Consider the following 17,371-nt stretch of genomic DNA (forward strand, 5'->3'; position numbering starts at 1 on the left):
AAAGTAGTACAACCTAATGTGTAGGCAATGTCATGACTTGGAATGTCATGGTGCTCCTCTCAGCCCAAAAATATGTCAAGAAAATTTAGATTATGTGTGCAGCCCAGTATTACTTAAAACCCTTCACTGCAGAATATAATCCAAACTCCAGTGTCACATTAGTATAGGGATGTTTTTTCACTTTTTAGTCTCAAATAATGAAAAAAGAGAAGGAATAATAATAATGCTTTACAATGGAAATTCTTCAGTTTCATTTTGTGCTGCAAAGACTTCATTTTGGAGCTGACAATAAAGGAAACTGTCAGCTGGACAATGTTTGTGGTCTTGGAGGCCAGCTTTCATCATCCATAGAGCTCTCCACAAGGTCAGCTGTTCATAGCACTTCCATCCGAATGAACAATACTCAACTGCACATTTCCCAGTTTGGATTGTTGTCTTGTCTTTGGACCCTGCTCACTGACCCAGAGTTGTCGTTACTGAGCACTCTTAAAATCCTACCCTGTCTCTCTTCAGGTACGTACCCGCATACTCAGGCGCCCTGATCTGATGAGCATTGTCTGATTTTGTTTGGTTGGAGTTATATGGTATTTAGAGGACACATGGCAGTAGTGGCTCTGGTGGTGGTTTATTTGTGAATGTATTGGTTTAGAGTCCACTAGGGAGATAAAATACTGAAAGAAAGCAACTCGTTAAACTTCCCTCAGTAAATAATAGAAATGCTATATAGAAATTTCGTATTTTAAATTGTGAGGGATATTTCTAAAAAAATAATAATAATCTGACAAGTGATAAATGATTGGAGTAGACTTTCCCAGTACAAACCAAACAGATTTATGTCACCGTCATGTGAAAGTAAATGTGAACGTTCATTAGATTGAAATGCAGCCTGGCTGTCTCCAGAAATGATTACATCAGTAAATCTATTGCTTGATCCCATCCCAAGGGCCAGGATTTAGCATGGGCAGTGCTGCCACACTGCATATAATAAACTGATTTATAGCCTTTCCTGAAAAGAAGTCTTGAAGGGTTAGTATGATAGGCATGCTTTGAATTAGCATAACCTCTGAAACAAAACCCAGCACTCAGAGTAATTTTTCCAGTGATTTACCGACCAGCGGATTTGTAAGCACCAGAGCAGAGGAAGCGGCTTGGTCTGGAGTTCGGTTGGTTTTGGTGCATGTTCGAAGCAAATCTTCCCATCAGGCTGAGCACTTCCATGGCCTCTCCATCAGGAGATGCTCTGGTGCGGGAGCCCAGGAGGGTCCCTCTCCTCCACCTGGCTGCCTGGTTCTTTAAAATTCCATTCCATAAAATTCTGTCTTGTGTTAGAAATGGCGAATGGGTTCAAAAGTTAGGTGGAAATCAGAAGGAAAGCAATACAGTTAAGCACTCACATACAACTAGTGCAGTCAAAGAACACAAATTTGCAAGGAAAAGAACTTCTAAAGAGATAGCAAACCGTCAGAAACTAATTTAAAAATATCCTGAGTAACACGTTATATTTTAGGACATAAATACCACGTGTTAAGGACATCATCAAAAATAAAAGTTCTTTGCTCAGTCGGGCATATATTTAGAAGCACTGACCTTCATTTCCAAGAACTAAGCTACGCTACCTTCAAAGTTACAAGAACTTAAAGTTTAGAAATTGAAACCTAAATTGATGGCGTTGCAGTTTAGAAAGATAAGCCATGTTCATGCCCATAGTACTGCATATATTTACTGCCTTGTATACCTGAGGAAAAATGTTACATTCAAATGATCAGCTCAGTTTATTCTATTAGGAGGAAGGCCCATCTGAATTTAGAACCTGATTGCACGTATGCTCCAATGCCACCCCATTTCTGAAGATTTGTCTTTTAAAATGACGGCAGATCTGTAACAAAGCTGTAATCATTGCAAAACCTTTTGATATTTTGCTGCACAAATTCCCTGCAACGTGTTACCTGTCCCTCTGAGGTTACCCAGCCTCTCAGGCATCCCCTCGGGGCTGCGGGCAGACCCCGACTCCCCCCACAAGGATGGGACGTGCAAGAGCCGCCTGGGCTGTATGAGAGCTTGTGAACAACTGCTAAAATTTTGTCGTCAGGTACGACGCGCTGAAGCTGGGCCAGCAGCGCTTTTGGGTACCTGGTCCAGCTTTTGGAGGTGCACACAACTGGGGAGTGAAAACACAGATGGAAGCCTTCCCAGCTTGCTTCCAGCCTTCCAGCATCTGCATAAAGCCGGCGCATTAGCTGCCAGTAACCCGAGCTTTTATTTGCTAGAAGAACAACGTGCCAAATTATATTACTAAAAATCTAGCTAGGAAGGGGAAAGGTAGGTGGTCTCAGGGAAATAAAAGAGTATATGAACGTAAAATTTACTGGAGATCATTGCTGAAACAGTATCCATCATAATCTTAAAAGCCACAAGTTTCTGTTCTCTCATCTTGAATAACTGAACAGGTTGTTTTTCCATGACTCTTCCAGCAAATTTGAACTACCAGGATTATGTTCTGCATGCATGTAAAAAAAAAAAAAAAAAAAAAACAAACCAAAAGAAAACAGAAAAAAAAACCCCAAACCAAACCCCCAAACTGAGGTTAAATAACATATTTCCACAGTATATAAATCCTTGTCTGGCAAGATCATGTATTTTATTTCCCATGGGCATTTTGCTAGTTTCTTTTTTTTTTTTTTTTTGCTGTAAGCGTACTAATAATCTAGCACATTCACTTTTATTACTGTAACTTTTGTTACAAAACTCTTTCCAGCCTTTTATAAAGGGCAGAGGGTTTCCTATCTTGGACTCGAGCCTGCCGTAAGTGCGACTGCCGGGTCCCCGGGGAAGCTGCGTCTCCAAAATTTGCCTAAAAACAGCTGGAAAAGAAGCAAAACTGTTAAACGCGCCTTTACTGGCTCCGATGTAATTAAGGGAGATTCTGAAGCTGGCTTTGCCTGGGGGAGGAGGTGACAGCCCCCGTTGCCCGGCTCCGCGCTGGGACGCGCGGCGGGCAGGCGGGCGGGCGGGCGGCGCGACGCCCCGGCGTGGGGCGCACATGCGAGGTTGCGGCTCCGGGAAGCTGCCACCTTGTTTCCGGACCAGCCGGGGCTGATGCACCGCGCAAAGGCCGGAGCCCGGTCGCCTCCCGCCGGCAGTCGCCGCCCCGACGCTTCCCCCGTGGGCCCGGCGGGGATCGGCCGCGGGTGGTAGCAAGCGCCCGGCCCTGTCCCCGACCCTGTCCCCGGCCCACGTCACCAGGGGGCGCTCGGCGCCCGGCGCCGGCCGCCGGGGCGTACCACTTCCCCGCGGGGGGTGGCGGATGACCCGCTGCGGGCTGTAGCGCTCACCGACGTTGGCAGCCTTCCTTCAGTGCTCGGCAGCGGGTAAAGACGTGAGGGGTCGCCGCTGGGCGGGGGCACACAGAGCCCTCCTGCACCTGTCTCGGGGCTTTCCTGCTTTCCCCCCTCCACGCTGTATTCAGTGGTATCGCCCCAGCTGCCGGCTGCGGCGCGGCCCTGGCGGCGCGGGAGGGGTGGGGGTGGTTTTTTTGCTCCCTCCTGTTGTCATAGAGACTGCGGGGAGCCGCCCCCCCCCCCGCCCCGTCCTGTCCAGCGCCGGGCTGGGACACGTCGCCGTCACCGCCGCCGCCGGACCGGGAGCTTCGCGGGGCCCTTGCCAGGTACAGGGGTGGCGGGGAGGAGAGTGCCGCCGCGGCCGAGCGTGTGTTTGGCGGGGTAGGGGGGACGGGACACGCGCGGGCAGCCGGAGGTGACCCGCCCCGGGGGGGTGGCTAGTGGCCCGGCCGAGGAGGGGTAGCCCGCCCTGTCATCGGCGCTGCTGCAGCCGGCACGGCCTCGGCGGTCCCTGCCCGCCCTGGCAGGTGAGGATGGAGGGAAGCCGCGGCGGAGCTGCCCGTCCGCGGAGGGGGTTGTCCTGAGGGGGGGGTGCACGGGCCGTCACCGCAGGGCGGGCCCTGAGGGGGGCCCCGATCCCTGAGGCGGGCCCCGGTCCCGCCGCGGCCGGGCCTGACGCGGTGCTGCGTGTCCCCCCTCGCCTCCGGGGGCCTGACGATCCGCAGCCGGGCTCCGGAACCAGCGGCAGCCGGCGCGGGGGTGGCGGGGAGGGAGCGCTGCCCGCAGGGGCCCCGCAGCCCGGGGAGGCAGCGCCTGGTCCCTTGGGATCAAAGCAGAGCGCCCGCCTCGTTAACCTGTCTCCAGACAATGCTGGAAGTTGATGAGTAACTATCAACGCCTGCGTTTGCTAAGGAAGTTTGTGACCCGGGATTTGGAAGACGTGCCTGAAGGTCACTAGCAAGTGGCTTTTGTTTTGGTTTGATTTTTTGTTTTGGTTTGGTTTGTTGTTTGTTGTTTGGTTTTTTTTAATCTTCCTGCCTTTGTATACAAGCACAAATACGATCTATGTGCCATATTTAGATTATTGGATTTTTTTCAAACCTTGCTGACATCTAGCAACATAGGTACCTGAACATCAATGCATGCTAAATCATTAAGTCCATCACTGCATTTCTGGGTGGGAGTACACTATTCATCTGTCTTTTCTCATCAAAGTCCAAATAAAGTGTCTTAAGAACTGAATACGCCAAAATTCCCCCCAGTTGAAGTTTTCTTAGTTTGGGTTTTTTTCTTGAGTAGGTACGTCCTGTTTTACCTTCAGAATCTAACTAGATTTTACTTAAATAGACCAGGTTTTAATGCTATGAGAATGCTTTAGGACACAATTTTCACAGAATATTTAGAACCTCTTTAAGTGCCATTGATAATTTGATTGATTCCTGTTCTCTAAGTGGATTCATGCAGGTATGTTGCATTTTTAAATGAAGAAATTTGATGTGTTCTGTCAGCAAAACGGCTGCCCAGTTCTAAATGATCTGGCAAAATCTCTTATTTATGAAAGTGGCAGCACTCTTGACTTGGCAGAGAGCTGCTATGATACTTCCTAGCTTCCACTGATTATTTTTTTAAAGTGAGAGACGAGCTGCTTTAAAAGAACATAGAAGACTGCTTAGACTTATTTTTGTGTACTAACAGTAGGAAAATGAAAGCAGACATCTTTCAGAAACATTATAAAATGTTTTGTTATAGGACTGTGCTTTTTTTTCTGTATTGGTGATATAGCACAGATTGACATAAACCTGGCATTCCTAAACCTAAGCGTCTCTCTAGGAGAATACTTTTTACATTAGCTAGCAGGAGAACTAGTGTCATAGCTAGCATAGGAGTGAAGGTATGATTCTTCCATACATAAAATCCAGCCACGCCTGTTTGCTGTTGGTCTGAAACAGGTGTGTTTTGCTTTTTTAATCTAAATGTGTTGCAAAATACTAGAAAATCATGTCTGAATAACTTATTTTTTTCTCCATAAAAATATATCGATACTTTTTGGTGAAAAAAAGGAAGATTTAAATGCAAGTCTTGATACTTTGGCATAGCGCCTTAGTCTTGTACTTCAACATCTGCTGCTAACAAGTTGAGATGCAGAGTTCTGAGGGCTCCTTCTGCTTTAGGCTGAGGGGCCCCTTAATGGAATTCCTCTGGGAAGCTGAATTTTGATATGAAATGTTTCACATGCCATGGCTACAGGTAACCCTTCAAAACACTGCACAGGTGATAAGTTATGAAGACTATTTACTTATCCATAACTCCTTGTCAGCACTTTGGCTGTTTATAATGAGATTCTATATTCCTTTCCTTTATTATTGTATGAGATCCATGTGCATGGAAGGAAAAAACATGTTTCATAAATAGGGAAATGTGATTGCAAAACTTCTAAAACAGGCAGTGGGGAGTTGGAGTCATGCCTGTTAAATTATTTTTAACTTTGTGTTGAAACTTCATCAGATGACCTGTTTATTGTGATCCGTCGGTGCTTCTACATGTTTATTGTTATCTTACAGTGCTTCACGTTTGCCAGAACTTAAATGTGGATTATCGTTTTGTAATTGTGTGCATCTTTTAGTTTACCAGGAAATTTCACCTTGCTATGAGAACTGAAGATGGATCCAGAAGAGCAGGAGTTACTTGGTGATTACAGATACAGAAATTATTCTTCAGCGATTGAGAAAGCTTTGAGAAACTTTGAATCATCAAGTGAATGGGCAGATCTTATATCTTCCCTTGGTAAACTCAATAAGGTACAGTGGCACAGGAATACTTTTCCATGTGTTTATTATCTTTGTATTGCTATGAACTTTCTTGTAATTTACAGTACTTAGCGAAATTGAAAATCCACTCAAGAAAAATATTGGTTCATAAAGGAAGATTAATGGAAGCAGCTAAGTCAGTATCTTTTATATAAATGTGATAAATTCTGGTAAAACCAACAGGTTTCCTTCAGATGGCATTTGTTTCCTTTATACAGCTAAGTTAATCCAGTTTTTGCATCAAAGAAACCCTCAGTATGCTGGTTACCCACTCTAAAGCAGCTAAAAAAGTCTTAATAGAGAACAGGATGTCACAAGTTTTAGTATATATTCCGAGTCAAAGTTTATATTTAAAGATCATGTTTACTTGACTGTGCCCTTCCCTTGTATTTGGGGAAATAATTGATTTGCTGATGGTGGTGTCTTTTATATGACCATGGAAAATATGGCTGAATATAGAAGAAAGAAAAAGACCTTTATGGGAAAACACTTAGGAAGCGTGTCCTCTCCTCCTGACCAAGGTACAAGGTGTATGTTCTTCATGTCCCATTTGGTCTCTTTTAACATAAAGCTCTTTGTGAGAGTTCATGAGGCAAGAGTAGTTCAGAGTTACAGTCACTAAGGAAATAGGGGTGGGAGGAGGCAACTTCTGCAGAATTCGTAAGGAAACATCTGTTGTTACCCGATAGATACCTCACATGCCTTTGCTGTCATTGCTAAACCTCAATTCTATAGAGTTTTCAAAGAGGAGGAGAATCCATAGAATTATAGAATCATAGAATATCTCAAGATGGAAGGGACCTATAAGAATCATCAAGTCCAACTCCCTGTTCCTCAAAGGACTACCTAAAACTAAACCATATGACTAAGAGCATCATCCAGACGCTCCTTGAACTCTGACAGGTTTGGTGCTCTGACCACTTTCCTGGAGACCCTGTTGCACTGACCAGTCACCCTCTCGGTGACGACCCTTTTCCTAATGTCCAATCTGAACTTCCCCTGATGCAGCTTCATTCCATTTTCTCATGTCCTATTGCTGGTCACCACCACCTTGAGGAAGCTGTAGACTGCGATGAGGTCACACCTCAGCCTTCTTTTCTCCAAGCTGAACAAACCAAGTGATCTCAGCCACTCCTTGTAAGTCTTGCCCTCCAGACCTTTCACCATCTTGGTTGCCCTCCAATGGACACACAATAGTTTGATGTCCTTCTTACATTGAAGTGCCCAAAACCTCACACAGTACTCAAGGTGGAGCCACACCAGCGCAGTGTAGAGTGGGACAGTCCTCTCCTTTGACCACCCAGTTATGCTGTGCTTGATCCACCTGAGGACACAGTTGGCCCTTTTGGCTGCCAGGGCACACTGTTGACTCCTATTCAACTTGCCATCAACCCAAACCCCCAGATCTCTTTCCGCAATGCTGCTTTCCAGCCTCTTGTTCCCCAATTTGTACGTATAACCAAGATTACCCCATCCCAGGTGGAGAATCCAGCACTTGCTGTTGTGAAATTTCATACAGTTGGCGATTGCCCACTGTCTAGTCTATCCATATGTCACTGTAAGGCCTCTCTACCTTTGAGGGAGTCCACAGATCCTCCTAGTTTAGGGTCATCAACAAGCTTACTTAATGTACACTCAATTCCTGCATCCGAATAATTTATAAAAACATTAAAAAGCACTGGTCCTAAAATTGAGCCCTGGGGAACCTCACTGGTGACTGGCCACCAGCCTGATGTAACCCCATTTACTGTAACCCTTTGAGCCTGACCCATCAGCCAATTGCTCAGTCAACTTATTATGGACTTGTCTAGCTGTGTGCTGGACAATTTATCGAGAAGGGTACTGTGAGAGACAGTATCAAAAGCTATGCTAAATTCCAAAAAACCCACATCTAATGGCTTCCCTTCATCAACTAGATGGATGACCTTGTCATAAAAGGAAATTAAGTTGGTAAAGCAGTACTTTCCCCTTGTGAACCCGTGCTGGCTATGACCAAGGACTGTGTTGTCTCTCAAGTGTTTTTCAGTAACTCCCAGAATAACCTTCTCCATAATTTTACCAGGTGCTGAAGTGAGACTGACAGGCCTGTAATTACCAGGGTCTTCCTTCTTACCCTTCTTGAAAATTGGGACGTGTCCTAGGTTGAACGACACAGGACTAAATTCTCTTCTAATGCTTGGGAAAAATGAACTCTTAGAAGACTCTAGTGTTTGAATTTGTGAAAATATTTACTTTATAGTGAGCTAAGATATGTGGGATTCAAAGTCTCAGTGTTGTCGAGCCTTGCCAGGTGCAGGGATGAGGAGGAGCGAAGCCCGGGCACTTGACCCTTGCTGGCCAACAGGATTATTTCATACCATGAACGTCATATTCTATATAAATTAGAAAGTTTGCTGTGTAGTTGCTCTCTCCCTTGATGGTGGCAGTCCAGAGAGCTCCTTGCCCCGCTGCCAGACCCCTGAGCCCCCTCCCTTCCTCCCAAAGCTGTAGCGCTCGCAGTGTCCGACATTTGCTGTCCACTGCTGGGACTGTACAGTTTCCTGCTGATATAATTGGCTGAGTATAATTCTTTTATATCTTACATTAATATCAGTATTAATATTGGTTCTTTAGTATTATTGTTAATTATTTGGTCTTATCCTATTAAATCTATTTATGTTTCAACCCTCGCATTTCCTTGTTTTCCCCGATTCCCCTTCACAGCTGGGGAGGGATCATCGGGTGATAGAATAATTGTCTAAACGACAATAAATTGTTATGGGTTTTCTCAAGCCATAACAGGACAACATTTGTCAAATTGATGGTTTTTTAAGGTCAGCCGTGTTCTTTTCTCTTCAGAGGAGAGAAGCTGAATATTGTTCTGTCAATAGAAGTTACACATTTCAGCCTTCAGTGTTTCATCATCATTCCTCTCGAGTCAGTAAGGAGAGCTAGAGGTCTTCAGAATGCTTTTCTCAAAAGGGAAAATAAGAAATAATTAGAGTGAGAGATTTCTTGCCTGTGGCAAGAGGTAGGCTTTGATCTTTTATCTTGACCTAGATGAACGCGCTGAACTGATTAACACCTATCTGAAACTCATTCAGGTACAAAATTGCCAAAATGTAACTCAGCAGAGTAGAAACCAAGCAAAAAAGCATTTAGCTGTTACATCAGTCCATCTACTGTGGTATTTTATGGACTTAATCATTCTAGGAGCTTAAGAATTGGGAGAGCAAATCATCCCCAGTGTTCATCTGCTTCTGCCTGTTACCTGAAAATAAGGATGATATGTCAGGGGAATGTGCTGCCAAAAGGAAGATTGTGAAATAGGATGTCAATAGCTATTCTCTTAATTCCTGTGATTACTTGATCTCTTACATCCTAAAACATAAATATTGTTGTTGAGTTCTGTTAGTATTGGGGAGAGGGGGAGGTGTTTCTAACATAAGAGCTTCTACAGCCAGTTCTGAGGGTGAATGAATGAACAGGGAGAGAATGGGTAGGAGGGAGGAGATCAACAGTACCCCAATGATAAAAGTGTTCTTAAACACTGCACATGGTTATATTCAGGAACCTGGGTGTCAGTAACTGGTGTGCAGTGATAACTATCGTTAAGCAAATGTGAAAATGCTGAGAAAGGGAGAGACAAAAGAGGATGAGTACATCGAGGAGTTTTGGAAGTACTTTTTATGCTTCTAGAGTAGCATGGAAGATCTCTCTTAAGCCCATATTTCTTAAGGATCTTCATATTGTTGACTTTAATTGTGGATGTTCTTGCTTATATTGTAATATTTTCTGTGGTGGTGTAATGTTCTGAGGGTGTAATACTTTCTGAGGCTTTTTCTCCTGTAGGCACGCTTCAGCAATACTTTGCACTACTGAGTCCCTCAAATTAACACACACACGCTCTTATTTCTGTAGGAGCTCAGTGCCATTAATCTTTCAATACAAGGGTCTGGAGGAATCAGCACAGGTTCTTGCTACTTAAAGATGAGGGAAAAAGAATGGAGAGAGCTGATCCAGATCCCTTCGGCCTTGGCTGAAACAAGTGATCTTGAAGCTCTTGCTGCTGTTACTGCTGGTGAAAAGACAACTCTGCTACTTCTTTCTATTACTACTTAGCTACCAAGGTTAAACTGAGGGTTGTTTTTCACAGTTTCTCTGCTGCTTCTTTGGTTCTAACTGATGTTTCACAATGACTTGCAGAAACAAGGAAGGAACAGAGAAACCAATTGATTTTAATCTGAATGGTCAGCCGAACGGGTCAGTCTGTACATCTAGAAAGATTATTTTTTGTCACTCAAGGGAGATGAGCCTTATCTAACTTCACATGACTTCAGTGTGGACAGCTTTACCTTGAATTGCTTTTAGGCAGAGAGAGGAATAAGGGGTTTTATTTGTTGTTGTTGTTGTTGTGACTCATCTCTTGCTATTTAAAGTAGGTCAGATGAACACTGTCCTAAAATTGCACGTGTTCCTCACTGGTTTTACAGGAAGCCTGAAGTGAGTTACTGCAGTGTTGCCCATGTTTTTTAGCTGACCTAGGCTTCCGAGGTTAAGAAAGATGAATCTCCTCTGCAGTGTTCTGAACCGAACTGCAGGTACTAAGCATGAGCATGAGTGAAAGATGGAGAGAAACTGTATTTTCTAACAACAGCTAGAGTTGGCAGAATTTGCTAACTTATGTTACACCCCAAGTTTTTAAGGGAAAGATTTTTTGGGTTTTAGTTTGAATAGTGTGAGTGTTAGGCATCATCATGGTGAAGGAGAAACAGTGTAAAGTAATGCTTATAAAAACTTACAGAAGAATATGAATGGACCGATGGAAGCAGGTGGATTAAACAGGCAGTAAATATGGATGTTAATATTTTAAAGAGGGTCTTCAGCTTTGCCCTGAAACTTACTCATATTCCACTTGTAAATATCTCTGCTTTGCTTCTGTTCAAGCTCTTGTTACTATAAGATGGTAATTTAGTAGCTGCAGCCTAGGCTGCTCCATGCTTCAAGAAACAGGCTTATTCTCCTCTCAGTACTGTTCTTGGATACAGCTTTGAAGCATGTTTTTACTGGTTTTTTTTTTAAATATGCATATGTTCACGTTTGGAAAGCACTGTTTTGTGACTAAGGTTTTCAGATATTCAGTACAGATTGCTGCATCCAGAATACAGTAATCCTTTTCAATTGTCGTAGTACTAAAACGTGATTTTGCTATTGCAGATTTTGCCATCTTGTTCCAATGTTTTAAAAGGATACAACTCTGCAAAATCGCTTCAATGCTTTGATAGAAAAAAAATGCTGGGGGGGAGGGGTGTTATTTTTTTAAACCTAGAAAGAGGTGGTGGTTCAGCATATGTGGATTTGTCAATTAAATAAGTGCTTTTAATGTTGTTTTCATATCCAAAATGCTTGACACGGTTCTATTTGGAATATAAACAGATATGTATATTATATAAAATATATATGAAAGTATTCATGTAGGGGGAACTTTGGACAATTAAGAGGCTAAAAATACCATGAAGTTAGGAAAATTCAGGTGCATAGTTTGCATTAGGGTTTTTAATACAGATTATAGCCATATGTCTTCCAGAAATTTTAACTTTGGGTGCAGGCAAACAGTAGATAAGTGACAAAGTTTGCAAAATGAAGAACCGAGCAGTAGTAAATATTGGATTCCACAGCCTGCTTTTGTAGGGAAACTATGAAAGAAGGTTTCCAAAAAAGTCTCTGGAATTTACTGATTCACAGAAAAGCACAGAATCTCACTGAATTTTTGCTAAATGAATGTTTAAACTCCCCCGTTTATTCATTAAATCTAAACAAAAAACCCAAATGAAAAAGCCACCCAACCTACCAAAAAAACCCAACGTGCATCTGTTTGACAAGAATAATGGACAGGATTTTGTCACGCATGTTGTCAGAAATACCTAGTTCAACAAGTTTTCGGATATTGGTTGTATGGAACTTGCACGTAAGCTTTACTAGTGACCATTGACACTGAGCCTGGCTGGCTCAGTGCCCCTTTTCTGAGAAAGATGTTAATTTATAGTTATTGTTTACCATGAAAACAAAATATTATAACACTTGAAAAATCAGTTGTTGTAGGGGGATTTATTTTATGCTTACAGCATAGTTGACTTGCTCAGTAATGATAGCAATATTTGCTTTAAAGGAGCACTTTCAAACTGCTTTTTTATCCTTGAACACAAGGATAAATGTGTAAATGTGCAGATTCTAAGTTCTTGCAATTCTGCAGTTTCAAAGTTTTTTTTAATTTGACTTTCAATAGAAAATAAGTATGTTACTTTTTGTTTCTGTAGGATTTTCTTGTTTCAAAAACTTCAAGGTGAATATGTTCTCAACTAAACACTTGATCTGTTTGGAGGGGAAGGGGGAAGAAAGTACAAAAATCATTGCAGCTGCACAATTATTGTTTGTTTCAGTAGTAACAATGTCACAATATGTCTGTTCTTGAGGAAAGAGAAGAGAAGGATTCTTCTGAAATACGGATTTAATGAGCATAGCTATTAATTACACCAGTTGCTTCATATGAGAATCCTGGCTGCCATGGCTTTATAACAACTGTTGGCCGAATTACAAACACAAGCACCATTTGCCTTCTGTTGAAGGCAAGCTTTATATCTTTGAGAAGAAGGGAAGCTTTGCCTCGTAATTGCTTTATGGAACTTCACCACACCCGATGCACAGATGCGATGTGCAGGACGAGGGATATTTTATACATCTTTTTTTCCCCCTTTTTGATATAACTCCAGCTCGTAGTTTAGTTTCCTCACAACCTTCTTTGAACTTCATGCTGCTGTTTTTATGGAAGCTGAAGCTCTGTTTAGAATTTTTTTTACTTGGAAAATGAATCAGTGGAAAATGGAATCACAGGCTTTCCTTCTCCCCCTCTCCTCCCAACCACCGTTGTCTAAAACAAGAATTATAGTATCTCCTAGTTGAAGATAAAGTTATAAATTGATGTGCTGCCTTTTTTTATGGAATTCTAATTATGTAAATAAAAATATTTACTTGATTTGCTTGGTGGTTTATGTCTAGGCAAATTGATCTAACTAATCTCTAGTGGTGCTATAAAGCAGCGCAGAATGACTTAAACCAGTAACTGTGGAAAGACTTCTTTACTTTGAGGGTGGCAGAGCACTGGCACAGGCTGCCCAGAGAGGTGGTGGAGTCTCCTTCTCTGGAGACATTCAAAACCCACCTGGACGCGTTCCTGTGCAACTTGCTCTAGGTGACCCTGCTTTGGCAGGGGGGTTGGACTAGATGATCTCCAAAAGTGCCTTCCAACCCTACCATTCTGTGAAATGTGAATATTCCTCTGTGTGTGTATGTATGTCTGTGTTTGTTTTAAGGCACATGTATACACTTCTGAAAAGAATAATCTTCCCTTTCTACCCCTTATAGCCCACGTTCAAGAAACTCTGAGCATGCTTATACATTAGAAAATGTTTAGTGTATATAAGGTATTCTCTAGTGAGTCATAAAGAAAAAGTATCTGTAAAAAGTTGAAAACTGTACATGCACGTGGACACAAGTCATTACTTTGCATATCTCATTTTTTCCTGACTTGCTGATTAAAGTCTTTATTTTAAAAGCCAGTGGTAGGCCAAATACCTCTTGGTTTTCTGGGATTGTTGGTTTCTCACTGATCTGTGAAAACCAAAGCCTGTGATGATCTATTAAGCGTGGAGTGCTTGCTGGCAGTTCAGGCTTCTCAAGCCAACCCTTACTTAGCAGTTCCAGTGGCATTTAATGCTTCTGCCACCATAACTGCTCATGTGGAAAGCAGTTGGAGACAAGGAGGAAAAGTAGATCGTGCATGGGCTTCAGCCCATATGTGACTAAAGGTGGCCAAATTAAGCTCACAAGAATCAAAAGAATGGGTGAATAATAGATGTTGAAACCTGTGAGCGGAGTTGTCCATCTGTGGTCATTAGTGTTGTATTCTGAATGTGGAAGCGATGGTTTGGAATGGGCTCTTCATCTGCATACAGTGCCAGTGATACCAGGCTTGCTACCACAACATTTAACTACCTGTAACAGCTGAAATTATAATGGCATTTCAGCAGTCCTAGATCTCACAGACAACAGATTCTTTTTTTCAGTTGTGAGAGCTCAGGTTATTTAAAAATCAAGTTTCTTACCTTTGCCTGTCGGCTCACAGAAACTAATTAGCATTTGGAAATATGTATATTATCGTGTCACTGTGATTTCAACGAACAGTTTTAGATCCATCTGCTAATTACTGTCTTTCCACCTTTTTAAAATTCTTTAAGCCCTGCAATTCTGGGGAAGCTGTTAAGAATCCGAACCTTTCAAAAAAGTAGCAGCCATCTGAGCTCTCTGCTGGAATGGCTCATGGCGCAACCACAGTCTTCTAATATATTGCAGTGTGGCTTAAAATCCCTTGCATCTGCTGGAAGATCAGGGACAACTGTTCACCAGGAGCACCTACTCTTGAAAAGAATTTTAGCTCGTGTCCAACTGTGTATTTCATCATGCAAGTCAGGAAAAAAAGGATGACATGCTTTTGAGCAGGGAGTTTCATCTCGGAATCATTCTGATGTGATGGGCTGAAACTCTCTGCAGCTTATGTGTAAAGATCATAATAAATGTCTTCAAATCTTGCGTCCTGTTCTTGTCTTCTGATTCTTTAGGTGAAGCAGTATAGTTGGCGCACATACATGAATGTAGTCTTGTTCTAAGTTAGGCTCACCGGCTGGAATTCAGACATATGAAGCGTTCGGAGTTACCCAGGAGAAATACTTAAAACTGAATTATCCCTGAATATCCACTATTCAACTCCTAATATGCCTGGAGTATTTTTTCCTCTTCTGACTAGATGTTTTGCTTAGCTATTCCTGATGTTTGGTGAAGGAGAGTTCTTATTTGCTGGTGGAGATTTACTTCGCATCCTTAGGAAATTAAATAAGCAAAATGACATTTTTTATGAGATGGCATTATTTCTGTAATGCATCAGATTCTCTTTGTAATAAACAGTGAACGTTTCCATTTTCTACCTATTTGATTTACTTTGTAACTGATAGAATATTAAGATGTTATTTGTTCAATCTTAAAATTGAGAGGAAAAATATTTACCACTGGCATATTTTTTTGTAATTACCTTCTTTTATATATACAGAGGGTGTGGGCAAATACATACCAACCAATATAAACAGAATGTTTCAAAGTCCAGCTTTCAAGCAGTCTTCAAAGTTGTTACAAGTACTAAGGTTTCTAATCTTTAATATTGAAATAATGTTACTCATGTAATATATGAGTAAATCTCTCAAACAGAAAAGATATAAAAACATATAAAATATAACACCACAAATATAACCTGGTTTAGTTTCATGTGTGAAATATTGCCGTATTCTTGGATTCTAGTTTTTAGTACCTATTAAAATGCAAATCTCGTGCTCGTAGGGGGGGAGTGAAGGAAGGAAATTAATTGGCTTTAAAAGGCATCTGTACTGTATGTTTAAGAATGGTGTGACATTTCTATTTACTGTTGTTACAAACTCTCAGCCTTTTTCTTCTTGAGTAAATTTTATTTACTAGAAACTCTTTACTAACAGCTGGTCTCTCTGTTTAGGCAGGGCAGCAAATGGGAGAAATAACGCAATAGGAGTCTCACAGATTCTAGGTTCTCATGCCCACCAACTGCAAAGTCTTAAACAATAAGTTGCACGTGCCTTTGAAAGATGATGGGGTTTATCTCTCCCTCTTACTGCTGATGACAGTGTTCAGCATTCAAGTGAATGCCACAATCATTGCTGAACTGTTTTGGTTTTTTTCTCAGAAATAAGCAAGGAAGGGTTAGTTCAGTTGTCTGCTGCTTTTTCAAAACCTTTTTTCAGGCAGGACAGAAGAACCTCAAGTTAAAACAATTACATGGGATAAGACCATGACTTAACCTTTGGGAGAGTCAAGAATTTGCCTAATCCTGAACATCCCAAATTCAATCAGCAGTGAAACATCTGTTCTCATTAGAAGACAGTGATCAAAAGCTAAAGTGCCATTAACTTGCAACTTCTTTTTTTAATTGTCTCTGAATTGAAAAGACATACTTATTTACCCTGCTGAAATGCGTGCATGGTTCAAGGAAGAGAGTAATTTTTCCACAGAAGGATGCCACGGTTTGTTTTTTCCAGAGACCTGGTCTGTCTGCAATAGTTAACTATTTCCTGTCCTGAAGATCTTTTACTTATACATCAACACAGTGGGTATAGTTAACAAAGCTTACTGAATGCAGCCATACTGAATTACAAATAACTTCTAAGATGTTATTGTCCCATTTAATTATGCCTGCTTTGGTCCGAAGGTTTTTTCTTTATATCTCAACTATACATAAAATGAAAAATTACAAAGAAAGATAGTTACTTAATTCTTACTTTATTCCCTGTCCTTAAAAGCTGAGATGCTGCTCTTGTCACTTTTCTGCTTCCCCAGGAGATAGGATAAGGGTACCCTGTCTCTGTCCTGCCCTTTGACTTATTTTTCCAGCCTGTAGATGATGTAAGACCAGCCTTTACTAGATTGTTCATGACTGATTCCATATGAAAACTCAAATGCAGAATTTTGCTGTTTCAGTGTAACAAAATGCTTTTATGAGAGAAAACTCTTGAATGCATTTAGTTCTTCTCGATGTGCTAGTAGGAAACCTTTGAACGTGCAGTCATGATATACATCATCTTTTACATTAGAGCTATTCTCATCTCCTTTCTTCTGCAGGCCCTTCAGAGTAACCTGAAGTATTCTTTATTACCAAGACGGCTGATCATCAGTAAAAGATTATCTCAGTGTTTGCATCCAGCACTACCTAGTGGAGTGCATTTAAAGGCACTAGAAACCTATGAAATAATCTTTAAAATTATTGGGACAAAATGGCTTGCCAAGGATTTATTCTTATACAGGTAAACTTTTCTTTAAAGGCATATGTATTTCACAGTCTATTTTAATTAACTAAATTTTTTTCTTACTTTTTTTTATTTTTTCCTTTTTTTAAAAAAAAAGCTCTGGTTTGTTTCCTCTGCTGGCAAACGCAGCAATGTCAGTGAGGCCTGTTCTCCTTGGTTTGTACGAGAAATACTTTCTTCCTCTCCAAAAGTCCCTCCTGCCTGGTCTTCAAGCCTTTGTAATTGGACTGCTGCCTGGATTGGAAGAAGGATCAGAAATTTATGACAGGTGAGAACTAATATTAATTTAAAAACAATATAAAGTATCTAT

At 41.6% G+C, this 17,371-nt stretch overlaps 1 protein-coding gene across 2 annotated transcripts in view; it reads left to right on the forward strand.

Moving 5' to 3' along the window:
- The first annotated feature begins 3,292 nt into the window (after positions 1-3,292).
- Positions 3,293-17,371, forward strand: part of DOP1B (DOP1 leucine zipper like protein B) — a 51,203-nt gene continuing 37,124 nt past the window's right edge. For both annotated transcript variants that reach the window (XM_074601788.1, XM_074601798.1), the window contains exons 1-4: positions 3,293-3,664; positions 5,962-6,136; positions 16,877-17,058; positions 17,159-17,329. In XM_074601788.1, coding sequence (XP_074457889.1) covers positions 5,999-6,136; positions 16,877-17,058; positions 17,159-17,329 — 491 coding nt within the window. In that variant the 5' untranslated portion in view covers positions 3,293-3,664; positions 5,962-5,998. The remainder of the gene's footprint in view (positions 3,665-5,961; positions 6,137-16,876; positions 17,059-17,158; positions 17,330-17,371) is intronic.

The sequence above is a fragment of the Larus michahellis genome, chromosome 1 (genome assembly GCF_964199755.1).
Source record: "Larus michahellis chromosome 1, bLarMic1.1, whole genome shotgun sequence".
Taxonomy (NCBI): domain Eukaryota; kingdom Metazoa; phylum Chordata; class Aves; order Charadriiformes; family Laridae; genus Larus; species Larus michahellis.